The sequence below is a fragment of the Jaminaea rosea genome (assembly GCF_003144245.1).
Source record: "Jaminaea rosea strain MCA 5214 unplaced genomic scaffold BDZ90scaffold_18, whole genome shotgun sequence".
In the NCBI taxonomy this organism is placed as follows: domain Eukaryota; kingdom Fungi; phylum Basidiomycota; class Exobasidiomycetes; order Microstromatales; genus Jaminaea; species Jaminaea rosea.
This window is the reverse complement of record NW_020289992.1, coordinates 396,164-412,466: the sequence shown is the minus strand read 5'-3', so window position 1 is coordinate 412,466 and position 16,303 is coordinate 396,164. Positions and strand designations below refer to the sequence as shown.

Here is a 16,303-nt window from a genome sequence, read left to right as displayed (position 1 = left end):
CGAGACGAAATTGGTCTGACGCCGAGCGCGGAGAGAGACGAGAGCGGACCAGCAGTTGAGTCGAGGCGTGGCGGCGTGTGAGTCGAGTGGCTCGCATCGCACGCACTAAGCGCCCGATTCGCTCTCTCGCATTTCTATTTCTCACTACTTCCCAACTCAACACTGGACAACTATCACGCCCTCCTCATCGCCTCGCCCGCCACCTCCATCCGCGAATGATACCAAGAGATAGAGACGACTAGAGCCTCACGATCAGCATCGCCAAGATGCGCCTAATTGCCGTCCCCCTCGCCCGTTCTGTGCGCTCCACCCTCCCTGCCTCCTCCTCCACGCCCCCACAACCAATCTACACGCTCATAATTCAACGTTCCCCCCTCACCTCCACCTCGAGCCCCTCCTCATCCTCCTCACCCTCCTCCTCCTCTTCAGCCAAACCACCCCTCTCAACCCGTCTCCTACACAAAGCCTCAGACTTCTGGATCGCACTGGGGAAGGACGGTACCACCCCTGGGAAGAAGCTGGCCCTCTTCGATTGGAAGAGACGGACCTACAATGCAGGGGAGAAATTGATGGATAGAATCGAGCATCAGGAGTGGGCACTCAAAGGCATTGACCCTAAGGCTGGGCCGGCGTTGGTGCTCAACCCATCCCCCTCCCACTCTCCCTCCTCCTCGTCTGAGTCCGACGCGGGAGCAGCCTCAGGGTCAGGAACAGGAATAGCCACAAGCGCGACGCTTCCACTCCTCTATCCCCCGACGCTCCTGCACCCTTCTTCCCTCCTACTCAGCCTCACCCGCCTAACAACGCAACGCACCCCGTACCACCGTACGCGCCTGCTGTACTGCCTTGTAGGGATGCCCTTGACCATCCCCTTCGCATTGGTACCCGTGGTGCCTAATCTCCCCTTCTTCTACCTGGTGTGGAGGGCGTACAGTCATTGGAGGGCGTGGAAGGGGGCTGAATATCTGCGTGGGCTTTTGGAGCAGGGCAGAGTGGAAGGAAGGGCGAGTCAGGAGGTTGAGAGGGCGATGCTGTTGGGTGGGGAGGGGATGGAGGGGATTGACGCCGCAGGGGGAGGAGCGCAAATCCTGCTGACGGAGCAGGGCATCGAACGATTGCAGAGTGGGTTGGGGCTGGATGAGCAGGCTAGACTCGAGTTGAGGAGAGCTTTGCAGCAGACGAGGCTTGCCGGGGAGAAGGGGGAGTTGGAGGATATACTGGCCATGGAAGAAAAGGCGGCGAGCGCAGTAGGTGGAGAAGGTGGGCAGGGGGGAGGGGAGGAGAAGATAGATAGATGAGCACGGGTGACAGAGACGAGAAACAACGGGCCCGTGGGGACGTGATAATGTCATTTGGGACGCCAAGTAATAGATGCGGGCATAGCTCTGACAATGACGGTTCGGGATGGTGGGGACTTGGAGTTGAGTGAGAGGAAGGAGAGCACAGAGAAGGCGTCATGACGAGGCCTGAGCTTCCCCTTCTTCTTCGTCTTCGTTCCCTTCATCATACTCCTCCTCCGGCTCATCTTCCTCCTCGCCTTGGCCCTGCTCGTAGTCCTCATCATCGCCATTCGACTCGTCATTGCCCCACTCATCTCCCTCTTCTTGCCCCTCCCCATCCTCCTCCTCACCGTCTTCCTGATCATCCTCCTCGCCCTCTTCCTCATCTTCCTCGCCCTCTTCCTCCTCCTCCTCCTCCTCCTCCTCCTCCTCCTCCTCCTCATCAACAGCGCTCAGCCCATCCTCGTCTCTTCGTTCTTCTTCCTCTTCCTCCTCCTCTTCATGCTCATCCCACTCCTCCTCTTCTCCCTCCTGATCATCGTGCGCATCTCCCTGCTCCTCCTCCTCCTCCACCCCATCACCAGCACCAATCCACCCTCCGCCCCCAGCTGACGACTTGGGCGTATCCTGCCCCTCCTTCGCCGCCGCAGCCGGAAAGGCTGTAGTAGCAGGCGCAGCGGGTGGCGGAAGCTTGAACGGCGAGCCCGGCGGCGTGGTGGTGCTTCCCTTCGCCCCCTGCCCCGCCGCTCCCGCTCCCGTGCCAGCTGAAAGGGCTCCGAAGCTGAACCCACCCGCGGCAGGAGTGGCCCTCGGAGCACCAAAGCTGAACGTCGTTGGGCTCTTAAGCTTGACGGGGGCCTTTTGCTCCTGCTCCTTCTCCTCCTTCTCTGTTGGAACAGCAAGCGCAGCCGCAGCCGCAGCCGGAGCCGCAGGCGTAGTTGCAGCTGCTGGCCTGGCAAAGAAATCGCTGGCACCAGCCACGTTGGGCTTCCCGGCGAAGGGAACTGCGAAGCTTTTGTGATGCCCGCCACCGCCACCCTGCGTCTGCGCGGTGGCTGCCGCTTCAGATTTACGCGAGGCGAGCTGTCCTCCCGGGGTGAAGGGCTTGGAGGTGGACGAGTCGCCTAGATTGACACCGAAGGAGGGGGGCATGGAGAAGGTCGTCGTCGAGGGGGAGGGTTTGAACTTGGAGTTGGAAGTGGAGTTGAAGCCAAAGAAGGGGCTCGCCTGAGCCTTGCTTGGGGGCGCGGCTGATGGGAGCGGGGATGATGGGGAAAAGGAGGAAGAGGAGGGTGGTGCGGCTGGAGAGGGAGCAGAGGGAGGCAAGGCTGCAGCTTCTGGCTGCTGAGCGGCTGCGTGCGAAGGTGGCTGAAGAGCCGACTGGGACCCTGACGCGGGCTTGTGCGTATCCACCTTCCTCTCCGCCCGAACCTTGACCGGTCCCCTCGCGAACGCCATCTGTAGATCGCTAGCCTGGAAGTCCCTCTCCTGTCCCGGTGTCTTACACGATGTCAGAACAGGCTCACGGCGAGCGGTGAGGATCGTCTTCCTCATCGCTGCAGAGACGCTGCGAGGCTGCTGAGAGGTAGAGGCGGAGGCGTTTGCGGTGTTGGGCCCGCCCGCACTCGCCCAAGCGGACGGCGTGCTCCCCCGTGGAAGGGCGTCGTTGAGTGTCCTGGTGCCAAAGGGGTCTACCCGCGGCGTGGAGCGCCGAGGTGTCACGACGGGCCTTTCCGTATCGCTCTCGTCGTTGTCGTCATCAAAGGTAAACCGGCCAGGAGTCGGTGTCGGAGTCGAAGTTGGTCCGCGACTCCTGCTCCTGCTCCCCCACTCCTCGCTGCCTCGTCCACGAAGCATCTCCAACTCAGTGGCTAGATCGTCGAGCTCCAAGCTCTTCGTCGTCGCCGTCACCGAGATGTTCCTTACGGTCCGCTGAATCGAGTCGAGGCTAGGCGCCGCACTCTTGCGCCCTGCTGCGCTTCCCATCTTTGCTTCGCGGACCCGCGTCTTTACGTCAGATAGATACGTCTCCAACTCCCCCGCCCTCGCACTGATCGTCGCCTCCAATGCCCTCAGCTTCTTTTGGTTAGCCGCATGCTCTGGCCCCAGCTGGCGAACACGGACCAGCTTCGCAAACTCCGGGTCAGTATGAGCTCGCAACAGCCTGGCGGCCTCCTCGCGCTTGGCATCGGCTTTGAGCAGCGACGCCTCCAGCTCCTGCACGCTGCGCTGTCGTGCTACAACGTCCGCATTGAGGCGATCCAGCTGCACAGAGAGCTCGTCTTCGAGCTTGCGAAGCGTCGAGAGGTCCCCAAACGACCAGTCGTCCACGCGATCTAGGTCGCTCAGGGTGGACGCGCCGCGCGCTTCGCGGATCTCGGATTGGAAGGCGGCACATTGCTGGATGTTGCTGCGGAGCACGTTGAGCTCCTCGTCCATTACGAGGTACGTCTTGAGGAACTCGGATCGCAGCGCATCCTCCTGGGACTGTGATTGGCTGGGCTGTGGCGCCGGACTGGCGATATTGAGTGACGGTGGCTGGGTAGAAAAAGGCGACTCGCCTCTGGTCCGGGCCACGAGAGATGGTGCGGGTGCCACAGGTGGTGGGAGGGAGGGCGAGGCCGGCGCGGGTTGCTGAGCGCGAGACTTGTCTGGTGAAGGGGGAAGAATCGGCTTACCCGCCAGTGGCGAGCTACGGCCCGGTGTGGTCGAAGAGGGAAAGCGAGTGCGATTCCCCGCAAAGGCACTTGAGCTTTGGGCGGGAGGAGCAGACTTGTCCGACGTACCACCAAAGGAGAAGGGGCCGGGCGCGGGAGATGGTGTGGGGCTAGCTGGCGGCTGAGAAGGTGGAGCGGGCTCTTCCTTCTTGGAGTTGAAGCTGAACGACGCCGGGGCTGCCGGCTTGGCCCCGTCTGCGTTCTTGGGTGCGAAGCCGAATGAGGGTGTAGGAGCGGGCGCAGGCTTCGACTCTTGCGGCTTCGGTGCGAAAGAGAAGAACGAGTTCTTTGCGGGCTCGACAGGTGCAGCCGCTGATGATCCAGCGGAGAAAGGGGATTGCTGCGCCTTGTCGTCATGCTTTGGCGCAAAGCTGAAAGAAGGTGGACCCGCAGGCTTGGACTCCTGATCTTTCTTCGGCGCAAAGCTGAAAGCGGAAGGCGAGGCAGCAGCAGGCGACGATGACGACGTGGCTGCAGGTTGCTCATCCTTCTTCGACGCAAAGCTGAAGGGTGCATCTTTCGGTGGCGGCGCTACGCTTGGCTCTTCTGCCTTTTTGGCCCCGAAGCCAAAGGAAGGTGAAGCAGCTTTTGCTGCCACTTCCGAGTCGTTCTTCTTCGGCGCAAAGCTAAATGGCGCGGGCTTGCTAGCCTCAGGCAGGGGAGAAGCCGGTGAGGAGGAAGAAGGTGGGGCCTCGCTCTTCTTCGGCGCAAAGCTGAAGGCTGATGGCGTGGGAGCAGCCGACGCATCGTCTGTCTTCTTGGGTGCGAAGCTGAACGCGGAAGACGGCTTAGCTGGCTCTGTTGTTGCGGGCTTGCGCTCTTCACCCTTCTTCGGGGCGAAGCTGAACGCAGGTGCTGCTGCTGCTGCCGAGGAGGGGCCAGAGGCAGGAGCATCCGCTGGTTTGGATGCAAAGCTGAACGGAGCAGGCTTGCCCGGCTCTGCTGTCGCTGAAGTAGAGCTCGTCTCTCCCGCCTTCTGGGGCGCGAAGCTGAAGGCAGACGGCTTGGCTGGCTCGCTTGATGTTGACGATGAGGGGCCAGATGGCAGAGCGAACTTCTCCTCCTGCTCCTTCAGCTCCTCGGGCTTGTCCTCCTTGGGCTTGGGTGCAAAGCTGAAGGCAGGCTCTACTTTGCTCTCCTCTTCTTTGGTCTCGTTGTCCTGTTTCTCCGCGGGGCCGGCTGCAGAAGCAGGATCCGCAGCCTTGGATCCATCGTCCTTCTTGGGCGCGAAGCTGAATGCGGGCGTCGGTGGTGCAGCCTTAACATCGTCCTTGTTCGTTGAAAAACCAAACCCTGCAGCCGGAGTAGCGGTGGTACTCTGTCCCTGCTCATCACCCTTCTTTGACGCAAAGCTGAATGTGGGCTTCGGACTCTCCTTGTCTTTCTCCTTCTCCTCCTCCATTCCATCCTTCCTTGGCGCGAAGCCGAATGTTGACGCGGCAGGGGACGAACTAGAAGGCAGCGCTGCAGGCGCGCCCGACGACGTGGGGGTAGACAAGCTGGAAGATGACGCTTCGTCCGTTTTCTTCCCTGCAAATCCACCGAAGGCTGGCCCTGAGGCTGATGGCGTGCTCGAGGACGCGAATCCGAAGGCTGACTTGTTCTGCTCGCCTTGAGGTGCAAAGCTAAATGCGCTCCTCTTCTCGCCTGGCCCTGCGAACCCAAAAGCACTCTTCTCCTCCTGCTGTTGCTGCTGCGACTGCGGCTTGCTCGCTGTGGGCGTAGAGCCGAAGGAGAAGGACGTCCCCTGAGCTGCTTCCTTTTTGTCACCCCCCTCCTTCTTATCCCCCAACATGCTGCCCATACCTCCAAACCCAAAGGATCCGGCCCCTGCCCCGGCCTCGTGGTCCGGCTCCTTCTCCGCCGGATTGACCTGCACGGCCGGCGCCTGCTTGACCGCTGCACCGAAAGCTGGGGTAGTGGACGAGGAGGAAGAGGAGGAAGAGAGGGCCCCACCTGTCCCGAAGATGGACGAACTCCCGTTTGAGGAGGATGAAGCCTGGTTGTTCGCTGTACCAAAGCCGAACCCGCTGGGTTTAGAGGTGAATCCGCCAAACCCTCCTGCGCTACTGTTGGACGAGGAAGAACCAAAAGCGCCAAATCCGCCACTCGTACCGCTTCCCGTTGAAGGGGTTGAGGACTTTCCACCGAGAGTCGAAACTGACCCAAAAGCGCCGCCGCTCGATGAAGAGGTGCCGCCAAAGGTGGAGGGGGTGCCAAAGGCATTGCCACCCGCTGGCTTTGGGGTGCCGAAGGCTGAAGGTGAGCCGAACCCACTTACTGGCTTCGCAGTGCCAAACGCCGAGGGAGAACCAAAAGCGCTGCCGCTGCCGCTACCGCTGCTGGCAGGCTTGGACCCAAAAGCTGACGGCGAGCCAAATCCGCCTGCTCCTGTTCCTGTAGAGGGGGCTGCGGTTGGCTTTGAGGAGAAGGCATTAGGCTGACTGAACGATGTTGATGGTGATGAGGAGGCAGCCTTAGGTGTGCCGAAAGCGCTCGGCTGGCCAAAGGCGCTTGATTGTCCAAAACCTGAGGTTGAAGAGGAGGTCGAGGCCTGGCCAAAGGCACTAGGCTGGCCGAACCCAGACCCAAATCCACCACTCGCGTTCGAGGTCGGTGGCGCGGTAGACGGAGCGCCTGGCTGCGCAGGCGTTGGCATTGGCGCTGGCGCTTGCCTTTCGGTTGCTCCTACGCCTGCCTCGGCCTCCTCCCCCAACTCCACAGGTCTAATCATCTCCGAATAACCCTCGCTTGCATCGAGGTTGAGCACATTCCACGCCCCTAAGCTCCCATCGGAATCCAGCACCCAAAGTGTCGGAGGGATCCAACCCAGCTTCGTCTTCTCATCTTCTCCCCTCGCCGCCGCGCGCGGGTCTCTTGGTCTCTCCTCCTCGTCCATGGAAGGGTCCCGCGGAAGGGTCAAATCGAGCACCACGCCGAGTGGGGCGGTTTCGGAACTCTTGTCGATGGAGGAGAAGGGGAGGGTGGGGCGAGATGTTTCGGGGAGCTCGAGAACCTCCCACCCTTCTTCTGCGGCACAACGTCCGAGTAGACCGATATCGGTGCTTGGCATGCTGGCTGTGAAGATGGCATTGGAGAGGGGCGGCCATGATTTGAGAGGGGCAGCATACCGGCGATGTGGGAGGTCGGGGAGGCCGAAGGCTGGGGAGGGGTCGGAGAGGCTGGTGTAGGTGATGGTGCCGGAGGAGCGGGTGGCGATGAAGACAAGTGGCGGCTCAGAGTCATCGCCAGCAGCGTGATATGTGGCCACGAATACGTCATTCTCGACCCAGCGCAGGTCAATCACTGCCGCGTCTGTTGGGAGTTCGTCGGATTGAGGTGCGGGGAGGAGGGCTTTCACTTCCCCTTCTGGAGTGACTTGGGCTATGCGACCGTCTACCAGGCCTATTGCTAGTTGCTTTCCCTTGACTGACCAGCATGCGCTTCTTGGTTGTGAGTCGAGGGAGGAAAGGGGGAGGGGGCGAGCTGTGTGCGCCTCGAGGTCCACGAGGTAGACAGCATCAGAGAGGACGGCGATGAGATTGGGGAAGGCGGATGGATTCGCGCAGATCGAGCTGGTGTTCGCTATGCTGGCGGTGTAGTAAGGCGCGCTCCCCTCTCGCGTTCTGTATGCCGCAATTGTCCCATCGGCGAGAGAGGCGACGATACTCCTTCCCTCCTGCGCGAATGCGAGGCTGCGCAAGGGTGCATTCGTAGTGATTCTCTTCCACGGCTGCCCCAGCTCTGGTGCCCCACTACGCATCAGTTTCTTGATCTCATCGACCTGGTGGATGGCAAAGGAGTCGGTGCCAGTCGCAAAGGCCAAGAGGCCGAATCGATTCGAGATGGAAAGAAGGTCAGCCGATTCGAGTGGGAGCGGGGACGAGGTGCGCAAGAAGGTGCGCGAGAGGGCAGGTAGAGATATTGAGTCTGCCTGTGACTCGCCGCCCTGCACCAATGGTGCGAGAGGTAGTGGGGCGGCCATCGTGGTCGTGAGGATGATGTGGATTGGAGGAAGGATCGAGGGACGGAAGAGAGAGAGAGTCCAAAAGGCGCGAATGGCCCTCGCGCTCAGTCTCAGGGCGGAGAGGGAGCCAGAGGTGCATCGACTGGTCTGGCGGCCCGAGGGTCGACTCGAGGCAAGTCGAGTCGCGTCCCCTGGTCCGTCCTCCTCCTCCTTTGGTCGCCCGACTTTTTAATTCCCCTGGCCCAAGCGCTCAGCCTTTTCCCTTTGTTCCTCTCCCTCCATCCGCCTCCCAATCACACAAAGACGCAATCACAACAACGCCCTCGCTGCAGCCTCCCTCCCGCACATCGCCCCATCGCCATCGCGATGACCGTCGACAAGGAAGTTGCTGCAAGCGTGGCCGCTGCGGCTGCTGATGCTGCTGCTGCTGCCTCCGCACCGCCTCCGCCTGCGCCTGCCTCTTCCTCCAACGATGCCGACTCGACCACCAAGGCAGCTCAGCCCTCTCGCATCGACAGCCAATTGGCCACGGCTCTCCGCCTCAAGGAAGAGGGCAACGCCCTGTACGCCAAGGGCGACATACCCGGGGCTAAACGCTGCTGGCATCATGCAAATCTCAACTCGAGTGGGGTAACGAGTATGCGCCAGCAGTTGGGGTTGGGGGAAGAAGGAAAGGATGATGAGGAGACGAAGAAGAGGGCAGGAGAGATCACGGCTGCTGTGATGAATAACTTGAGCAGTGAGTGGGCGAGCATCAAGATGCTGCGAGGGAGGGTGGGGACACGAGCTGATTGGACTGGTATCCCTCTCCTCGTCGCGCAGGCTGCTACCTCGCCGAGAAGAACTACGACAAGGTACGTCCCGGGCCCCTTTTCCCCTTTCCTTTCCTTTCCGTCCCTCCCTCAGCTATCCAACCCACTCACTCACCCCGTATCTCCCTCTCCCCTCCCCTCTCCACACACACAGGTCCTCTACTCTACTTCGAAAGTAATCGCCATCGACCCGCAAAACGTCAAGGCTCAGTTCCGTCGAGCCTCTGCCCTCTTCGAGCTTCGTCGCGTCACTGAAGCGGCTCAGGCAATCGATGTCGCCATGGAAAAGTCGCCTACAGACCCGGCGATCAGGGCTTTGGCGACCAAGATTGTCAAGTGGACGGAGGAGAAGGAGAGGGAGGGCATGAAGGGTCTGAAAGGGTTGATGAGGGGGAAGGGGTGGGGAGGTGAAGAGGCCAAGAATGAGGACGAGGATGAGAAGGGGAAAGGCAAGAAGAAGGACGGGGAGAACAGTAATGGTAATGGCGACAAGGGTAAAGGCAAGGAAAAGGCCTAGCTGCTATCGAGGTAGGAGGCAGAGAGGCTGTGGCAGTCTGGCTCGGGCCGCTCATCACCATTAGCAAGCTTCGCCACTCGGCAGCGTCATCGTCATTTCTCATCTTTTTCGGCGTGCCCGAGCAGCCGTCGATTTCATTCACGTAGTCATCGAAATACCATCCTCAATATTGTCTCATCCCCGCACATGTGTCGTGCAAATCTCAGAGCAAGCCAGCACAGCATGAGGGCAGACAGGCTCACCATACGAGCCTTGGATGGTCTATCTTTGGCAATGTCTGCGTATATCTAAGATGGCGAATGCTTGGCTCGCTACCCCGTGCTTTTAGTTGGATTAGCATGGCACAGCCTCGATGCCGGCTATACTATCCATCCATCCTGTCCTGTCCCTCTCAGAGCGGCCCTGTCCCACGACTGATGGGATCGTGGGACACTCTGCTGTCCTTGAACTCTTATCGCACTATCCTTGCTCCGCTAGCTAGCATCCCATCCCACTCCCACACCACATCTCTGACCTAGCCTGCCTCGTCACTCACGATGCTCTTTTTCTCTCTCTCCGTCCCCCCCTGCCCTCCCTCGCAGCTTTTCGACTCGACTCGCAGCGCCAAGCCTCCGTTGGCTCGCTCGGCTGCTTGCTGCTCGACTGGGAGACTTGGACCCCTTCCCGTGCCTGCCCGCCCGCCGGTCTCGCAGTCGTCGTCGTCGTCGTCGATGTGAATTTCGGACTAGGCGGCGGGACGGGCAAGGGGGCACAAGGGCGTCATCGAGTTGGCTCGACGTGCCTGCATTATTTTGCCTTCACCTCCATCACCATCACGTCACGCCACGCTACGCTACTGTTTTCCATCCATCCCTCCCAGCATATCACGCTCATGCTCGGGACCAACAGCGTCACTTGGTCGCCTTAAAACTCCTCCACCCCACCCGTAGTCGTTACTACACCACCACACCTCCTCCTCCTCCTCCTCCTCCTCCTCCCCCTCCTCTCATACTGCGCCGCCATGGCTCCGGCGCCCGGCATGGAGTCGGAAGGCATGGAATCCGTCGAGCCAGGCAGCTTCAAGCCCTTTGAAGTCAATGCCCCGCATCTCATCTACGTAGGCTTGGGATTCTTCATCGTCATCTTCGGCATGCTATCCCTCTTCATCAAGGAGAAGCTCTACCTCGGTGAAGCACCCATTGCAGCCCTTTTCGGCATCATTGTAGGGCCTGCTGCGTTGAACCTGTTCAATCCGAGTAGTTGGGCTGGAAACGAAACTCGCGCACCTGGAGGGCATATTACGGATGAGATCACGCTGGAGATCATGCGAGTTACCATTGCATTGTCCGTCTTTGCCGTTGGGGTGGAGCTGCCAAAGAAGTACTTGCTAAGGCACTGGCGCTCCATTCTCCTTTTACTGGGGCCCGTCATGCTCTGGGGATGGATAGTCACTGCTGCCTTCATTCGCGCCCTTGTCCCCGGTTTGGACTTCTTAAACTGCCTAGTCATCGCAGCCTGCGTTACCCCTACCGACCCCATCCTGGCGCAGGCCGTCGTTGGTGGACCTTGGGCAGAAAAACACGTACCTGCCCACTTGCGCTATATGCTCCAGTGCGAGTCAGGATGTAACGACGGAGCCGCATTCCCCTTCTTGTACCTCGCCCTCTTCCTCACCGTGCATCGCGATAACACGGGAAAGGCAATAGCCGAATGGTTCTACGATGCCCTTGCATACCAAATCATCTTCGGAACCCTCCTCGGAGCCCTCATTGGGTGGGCGGCACGCAAGGCCATGCGATTTGCGGAGAGGAAGAAGTTCGTTGACAGAGAGTCCTTTGTGGCTCAATATGTCAGTCTGGCTATTGCTAGCATGGGCGTCAATGTGCTGCTGGGCAGTGATGATCTCCTTGCGGCTTTCGCCTGCGGGACGGCTTTTGCGTGGGATGGGTGGTTCACGAAACAGACGGAGGTGAGTGCGCCTCTCCTTCCTTTGATCCCTTGCTCAGCACTGGACTGACCTCACTACTCCTCGCGCCCGCTCAGGACTCCAACTTCTCCAATATAGTCGACCTCCTCTTCAATTGCGCTACCTTCATCTACATCGGCGCCCTCATGCCGTGGTACGAGTTCGCCCACGCCGCCGACTCCCTCAACGTGTGGCGCTGCTTCGTCCTAGCAATCTGTGTCCTAGCCACAAAGCGCATCCCGATCATCCTAGCCCTCTGGCGCTGGATTCCCGACATCAAGACGTTCCGCGAAGCCATGTTCAGTGGTCACTTTGGTCCCATCGGTGTAGGGGCCATCTTCATTGCCACGCTGGGCAGGACGGAGCTGCCTGAGGTGGTTAATGATCCACCACAGACGACAAACGATGTACTCGCCTTGACTATTCAGCCCATCGTCTTCTTCTTCGTCCTGTGCAGTATTACCGTACACGGACTTACCATCCCCTTCTTCGCCTTCTCCAAGCGCGCCACGACCATCACGAGGACTTGGTCGCGCAACCCCTCCTTCGGGCCTGATGCGGGCGGGGAGCCCGGTTGGCTCAACCGGATGCGCAGGTTCAGGACGGGAGACACGATGGCTTCCAATAAGGAGGTGGAGGGCGGAGGGATGAGTGAGATTCGCCGAGTTCTCGATGCGCAGCTGGGCGTTATTGGAAGGGGGGCCATTGGTGGTGAGGCGGAGAAAGAGCTACGCGAGGGGGAGGGAGAAGCCAGTGGGTCTGGTTCCGGCTCGAGCGGCAATGACGACGACAATGCGGGGGGCGGCGGCGACTCCTCGTCCGGCTCTCGTCGCTCTCGCTACGGTATCCTCAATACGCGCACGGAGCGCGACCTCGAGGCTGCAGAGGGAGAGGACGACGGGATTGACGGGATCGACGACTGGGCTGCGGACGAAGCTGAGGACCCTGCGTGCGAGTGGGGCGGGGACAATACCGCAGAGGCTAAAGCGTACAAGGCTAAAAAGGCTGAAGCTCGTCGTGCCCGCGAGGAGGAGAGGGAGCGTGAGGCACGTCTGCGGGCTGGAGGTGGGGATTTGGGTGAAGCGGGCATGGATCGCGAGCTCGCTGCCGGTCAAATCCGGCCTGAGGAGGAGGATGACGACGTCCGTGAAGAAGAGCGTCATCGGCTTCGTTCCTACGGGTGTGACTCTCGCGACGAGCAGGAGAAGGACCACGCCGAGCAAGTCACAGCCAAGGAGCAACACTACCCGAAAGCACGCTCGTGGCTGGAAGGCTCCAAGCTTCTCATCGAGTACATGGAGTCTCGCCTCGCCGAGCCCGAGGTGCACGTCGTGTGTCTCTCTGAAGAGGAGGCGGAGGACATTGCTGAGAAGCAGGGCGAGGGAGATGGAGAAGAGGAATCCTTCTCCGCTGCGCATGCGTGGCTGGCTACGCATCGCGAGGAACTGGACGACCACATGTCCGACAGGAGTCATCACGAGTGGGGACCAACGAACGCGGCATTGGAGCTTGTGAGGAGTGGGGCGCTCAGTAAGTGGATAGGCGAGTCGACCTCGAGGGGCGGGAGGAGGCATAACAGCGCCGCCAAGGAGCAGGCAAGGAACGACGACGAAGATGACGACGACCGAATGCCCCGCACCACCACGACCGACGAACGCGAACGCTTCCCACGCAGCGACACGTCGGAGCGCTTTTTCCCTCGCTCGGACACGCAGGACTCCTCGCGTCGACCAGCCGTCTCCTTCCTCCGGGACGACGATGTCAAACACCACCGTTCGGCGCGGGGCAACACGCTTGGCAACAATAGCAGCTCGTCAACAACGGCGCAGCGGTTGTCTTCTTTGCTTAAACCTTTCTCGTCGCGAGATAAGGAGAAGGAGAAGGAGAGGGAGGGAGGGAGCTCGCCCGTGGTATCACGGCGCAACTCGATGGAAGAGGGAGCGCAACCTGGTCCGAGAACTAGGACGCACATCGAGCGTGAGGATACGCCCAGCGAAGGCATTCTAGCCTCAGCACCCTCACCTCCGCCGGGTGGCGCGTCGACTCCTCGAGGTGGTGGCAATGGGGGAAGCAGTACGCCTACCAGCTCGGTGGCTTTCAGTCGATTGCCTACCGCTGAGAGGTGAAAAGGTGGGAACATGATCGTAAGCACGGATTGACGCGATAGACTACTCTATGCCCCCCTCCCTGTTCTCTCCTCTGTAGATTCACTCAAACCCAGATCACAGACTCGACTCGGTATACACGCGTCACGTCGCGTTGCAATTCTGTACTTTTTTTGCTTTCTCTTCCATTCCACTTCGCCTCACATACACGCTCTAAGCTCCATGCTCCCCGGATTTACCTCTCCCTCTTCCCCTTCCCGCTCTCTCAAGGATCAACCGCCCTCCCCCACTTTGCCAAATCGAGCAGATCAGCCACATCCACCTTCTCACCACTGATGCGTCTCACCTCCTCTTGCACCACATCCAATCCCCCTCTCCACCTCCAAACCTCGAAGCGATGATTAAGCCCTCTCTGCTCGTGCAAAGCGTAGGGCCCTCCATCCTCTGCGCACCTCCTACTCTCTGGCAGCTGACTGCCGCAGCATCCTCCTGATCCACGAGGAGAAGGGGTGAGGAGGACTACATGCCGTACACGGGAGTGGACGAGGGACATGCTGCAGTAGATGCATGGCTCGTGCGTGGTGAAGAGGGTAAGAGAGGTAAGGAGGTAGTCTTGTCCGTTGAGTAAAGGGGGTTGGAATGCTGAGGAGGGGGAGTCCGGACGACTCCCTGACGCTGATGCTGATGCGGATGCTGATGCTGAAGGGGAGGCGAAGCCCGAGGCCGAGCCCGAGCCCAAGCCCGATCCGGAGGAGGAAAAGGCGGAGCCCCTTGTCGTCCCCGTCGATGATGTTGCGGCCAGATACTCAGCGGCCGCTGTGGATCCTTCCCCTATCGCCCCAGCCGTATCCACCGCTGCCCTCCTCTCTGCCCTAATCTCCGCCACGCGACTAACGGCGTTCCCCACCGCGTGTTTGATCGGGTTGCGCTGCCCCACCCGAGTATCCGCCGCGTCCACCTCGATGGCCTCTCCCCCTTCGAGGGGCAGGCCATCCACATCCCACCCGGCCGCCGTTGTGGCTGCAGCGCTCAGCGTCAGTGGCGCGTGGGCGGACCCGTCCGGACCTCCACCGCCGCCGCCGCTGGTGCCGATTGTGGTCGAGGGGAGGATGGAGGGACAGATGTGCACTGCGATTGGGAGTTCGCCGCGAGATGAGGCGGACATAGCCGTCAGGACGCATCGGGCTAGCTTGCGGATCACCCATGCTGTGCGCGGCGGTGACCAGAAGGCGCAGTCTGCTCGTCGGTCCACGAAGAGGTTGGGAGGTTGAGGCGAGGGGGAGGGAGCCGGGACCGGGGCAGGGGTGGGCGAATCTGTTCCACTTCCTGTGCCTGTACCAGTGCCAGTGCCTGTGTTTGTTCGGCTACCATTCGTGGCTGCAGCTCCTGCTTGCGGCGGAGAAGTCGCAGCCGCCGCCGTAGTTGGAGGAGGAGCCGGAACTACGGGCGCGGTTGCCTGCACGCTGCGGAAGGCCACAGGCCAAGAAGCGCACCATTCCCCTGCCCTCTCCTTGAGCGGGGCAGCACTACTAGCCACATTCACCTTGACCACCTCCGCTTCAGCCGCGAACCCCCTCTCAGCTAGGCTCCTCACCTCTTCCTCACTCAATGCCGCCTGCGGGCATACGAGTGCCCTTAGCTTGCCGCCATCCTCCTGCCTCCTACTCAGCGTCTTTGCGTGCCTCAGTGGGTCTTCTTCGCCTCCTAGCTGTGGACCACGGCCTAGGACGCGGGAGTGCTTGCGGAGGAAGGGGAGGACGGAGCTGGACGATGTGGGGGAGATGGTAAGGGCCCAGCAGGGGATGAGGGTTAGAGGGATGGTGGCGGGGTCGGGGAGGGAAGTGAGACGCCAAATTGGGTGGGAGGAGACGCAGCTGGCCGCATATTGGATGGATGGGGGTGGCGTGGTGAGGCGCGTTGTTGTGCGGCGTGGCGGTTGCGGGGTGAGAGATGCGGGTGATTGTTGCTGTTGATCCTTGATGGCGCTCGACGATGATGCTGAGGCTGAGGCCAGAGCTGGAGCCGCAGTAGACCCACTCGCCCCCGTATACCTCGTCCTGGTTCTCCTCTTTGGTAGCTGTCTCCTCGGACTACTCCCACTCGCCTCACTCTCTGCTCCACTCCCCTCTGCTCCTCTCTCCTGCCCAATTCGAAGCATATCGTCCAGATCCCTGCTACAACGCTGTTCCTCATCCGTCTCGTCTGCAGCTGCGTCACTTTCTCCCGCTACGACGTTGCCATTTGTGGACTCGTACTGCTTGCCCCATGGACCGTAGGAGATGCAGAGCTCTTCACCTGCTACAACGTCGCGGACGAGGGTGTAGCGGATCGAGTGGGAGGGTCTGTCCAGTGTGAAGGAGACTGAGGGGTGCGGGGAATGATTGAAGAGGGAGCCTGGTGGGTAGTGAGGTGGATGGGATAGTATATAATGGTGTCAGCTGGAGGGATCCCTCAACCTCATCTAGCACCACCAGCCAAGTGACTCACCAAGTCCGAGGGCAAGTGCATGCGCTCCCATGCCGCTCCATTTGAAGGTATAGCTATCCAGTACAGTCTTGCAGCCATAATTGCGCCACTCCTCTGGCTCAAAGACGAGGACGGGGCTGATCTCCAACAAAGTACCTGCGCTCATCGATTTGGAGGCATATACGCCCCTTCCTCGTGACTGGTGGGAGAGGATGAGGAGATTGTGCGGATTGAGGTGCGGTGTCGAAGGTGGGTAATGGTGCTCTTCTGCTACTAGGCCCTTGGTGTGGCGATGGCCATTGCTCGTCGACGGCGGCGGCGGTGGATCTGCCTCGTCCAGCGCCATGGCGAAGTGGTAGTGTGGTGTGGTGGTGTCGAGTGTGTGAGTGTCAAAAGTGATGGTCGGATTCAGAAAATTGCCGCTCAACTCGATTCGTCTTGCCGCTGCCGCCGCTCGCGAGTCAGAAGGCAAGAGTGAGCGCGAGTTGGGTAAA

General features: G+C 60.5%; 5 protein-coding genes across 5 annotated transcripts; 3 read left to right on the top strand and 2 right to left on the bottom strand.

Moving 5' to 3' along the window:
• Nucleotides 1–139: 139 nt before the first annotated feature.
• BDZ90DRAFT_282161 (hypothetical protein) lies at nt 140–1,649 on the top strand. The gene has a single exon (XM_025509437.1). It carries the CDS (start codon nt 267–269, stop codon nt 1,296–1,298), a length of 1,032 nt encoding a protein of 343 aa, XP_025359455.1. The 5' UTR covers nt 140–266; the 3' UTR covers nt 1,299–1,649.
• BDZ90DRAFT_97838 (hypothetical protein) lies at nt 1,222–5,932 on the bottom strand. The gene is made up of 2 exons (XM_025509985.1): nt 1,786–5,932; nt 1,222–1,661 (listed from the first exon to the last, which is right to left on the bottom strand). Exons 1-2 carry the CDS (start codon nt 5,799–5,801, stop codon nt 1,349–1,351), a joined length of 4,329 nt encoding a protein of 1,442 aa, XP_025359454.1. The 5' UTR covers nt 5,802–5,932; the 3' UTR covers nt 1,222–1,348.
• A 2,291-nt stretch (nt 5,933–8,223) lies between these two features.
• BDZ90DRAFT_234786 (TPR-like protein) lies at nt 8,224–9,378 on the top strand. Its single transcript, XM_025507144.1, has 3 exons — nt 8,224–8,703; nt 8,787–8,818; nt 8,931–9,378. The coding sequence occupies exons 1-3, from the start codon at nt 8,331–8,333 to the stop codon at nt 9,291–9,293; spliced, it is 768 nt and encodes a 255-aa protein (XP_025359453.1). The 5' UTR covers nt 8,224–8,330; the 3' UTR covers nt 9,294–9,378.
• A 749-nt stretch (nt 9,379–10,127) lies between these two features.
• On the top strand, nt 10,128–13,663 carry BDZ90DRAFT_282158 (hypothetical protein). Its single transcript, XM_025509436.1, has 2 exons — nt 10,128–11,241; nt 11,316–13,663. Exons 1-2 carry the CDS (start codon nt 10,294–10,296, stop codon nt 13,362–13,364), a joined length of 2,997 nt encoding a protein of 998 aa, XP_025359452.1. The 5' UTR covers nt 10,128–10,293; the 3' UTR covers nt 13,365–13,663.
• Nucleotides 13,506–16,257, bottom strand: BDZ90DRAFT_282157 (hypothetical protein). Its single transcript, XM_025509435.1, has 2 exons — nt 15,831–16,257; nt 13,506–15,737 (listed from the first exon to the last, which is right to left on the bottom strand). Exons 1-2 carry the CDS (start codon nt 16,153–16,155, stop codon nt 13,609–13,611), a joined length of 2,454 nt encoding a protein of 817 aa, XP_025359451.1. The 5' UTR covers nt 16,156–16,257; the 3' UTR covers nt 13,506–13,608.
• Between the last annotated feature and the right edge of the window lie 46 nt (nt 16,258–16,303).

Coding starts and splice junctions, on each gene's coding strand:
- BDZ90DRAFT_282161 (XM_025509437.1), top strand. CDS start 267: ATGCGCCTAATTGCCGTCCCCCTCGCCCGTTCTGTGCGCTCCACCCTC.
- BDZ90DRAFT_97838 (XM_025509985.1), bottom strand. CDS start 5,801: ATGGGCAGCATGTTGGGGGATAAGAAGGAGGGGGGTGACAAAAAGGAA. Junction 1,662..1,785: donor GAAGAGGAGGAGTGGGATGA/GCATGAAGAGGA, acceptor GAGGAAGATGAG/GAAGAGGGCGAGGAGGATGA.
- BDZ90DRAFT_234786 (XM_025507144.1), top strand. CDS start 8,331: ATGACCGTCGACAAGGAAGTTGCTGCAAGCGTGGCCGCTGCGGCTGCT. Junction 8,704..8,786: donor TGTGATGAATAACTTGAGCA/GTGAGTGGGCGA, acceptor CTCGTCGCGCAG/GCTGCTACCTCGCCGAGAAG. Junction 8,819..8,930: donor CCGAGAAGAACTACGACAAG/GTACGTCCCGGG, acceptor CCACACACACAG/GTCCTCTACTCTACTTCGAA.
- BDZ90DRAFT_282158 (XM_025509436.1), top strand. CDS start 10,294: ATGGCTCCGGCGCCCGGCATGGAGTCGGAAGGCATGGAATCCGTCGAG. Junction 11,242..11,315: donor GGTTCACGAAACAGACGGAG/GTGAGTGCGCCT, acceptor GCGCCCGCTCAG/GACTCCAACTTCTCCAATAT.
- BDZ90DRAFT_282157 (XM_025509435.1), bottom strand. CDS start 16,155: ATGGCGCTGGACGAGGCAGATCCACCGCCGCCGCCGTCGACGAGCAAT. Junction 15,738..15,830: donor TGCACTTGCCCTCGGACTTG/GTGAGTCACTTG, acceptor ACTACCCACCAG/GCTCCCTCTTCAATCATTCC.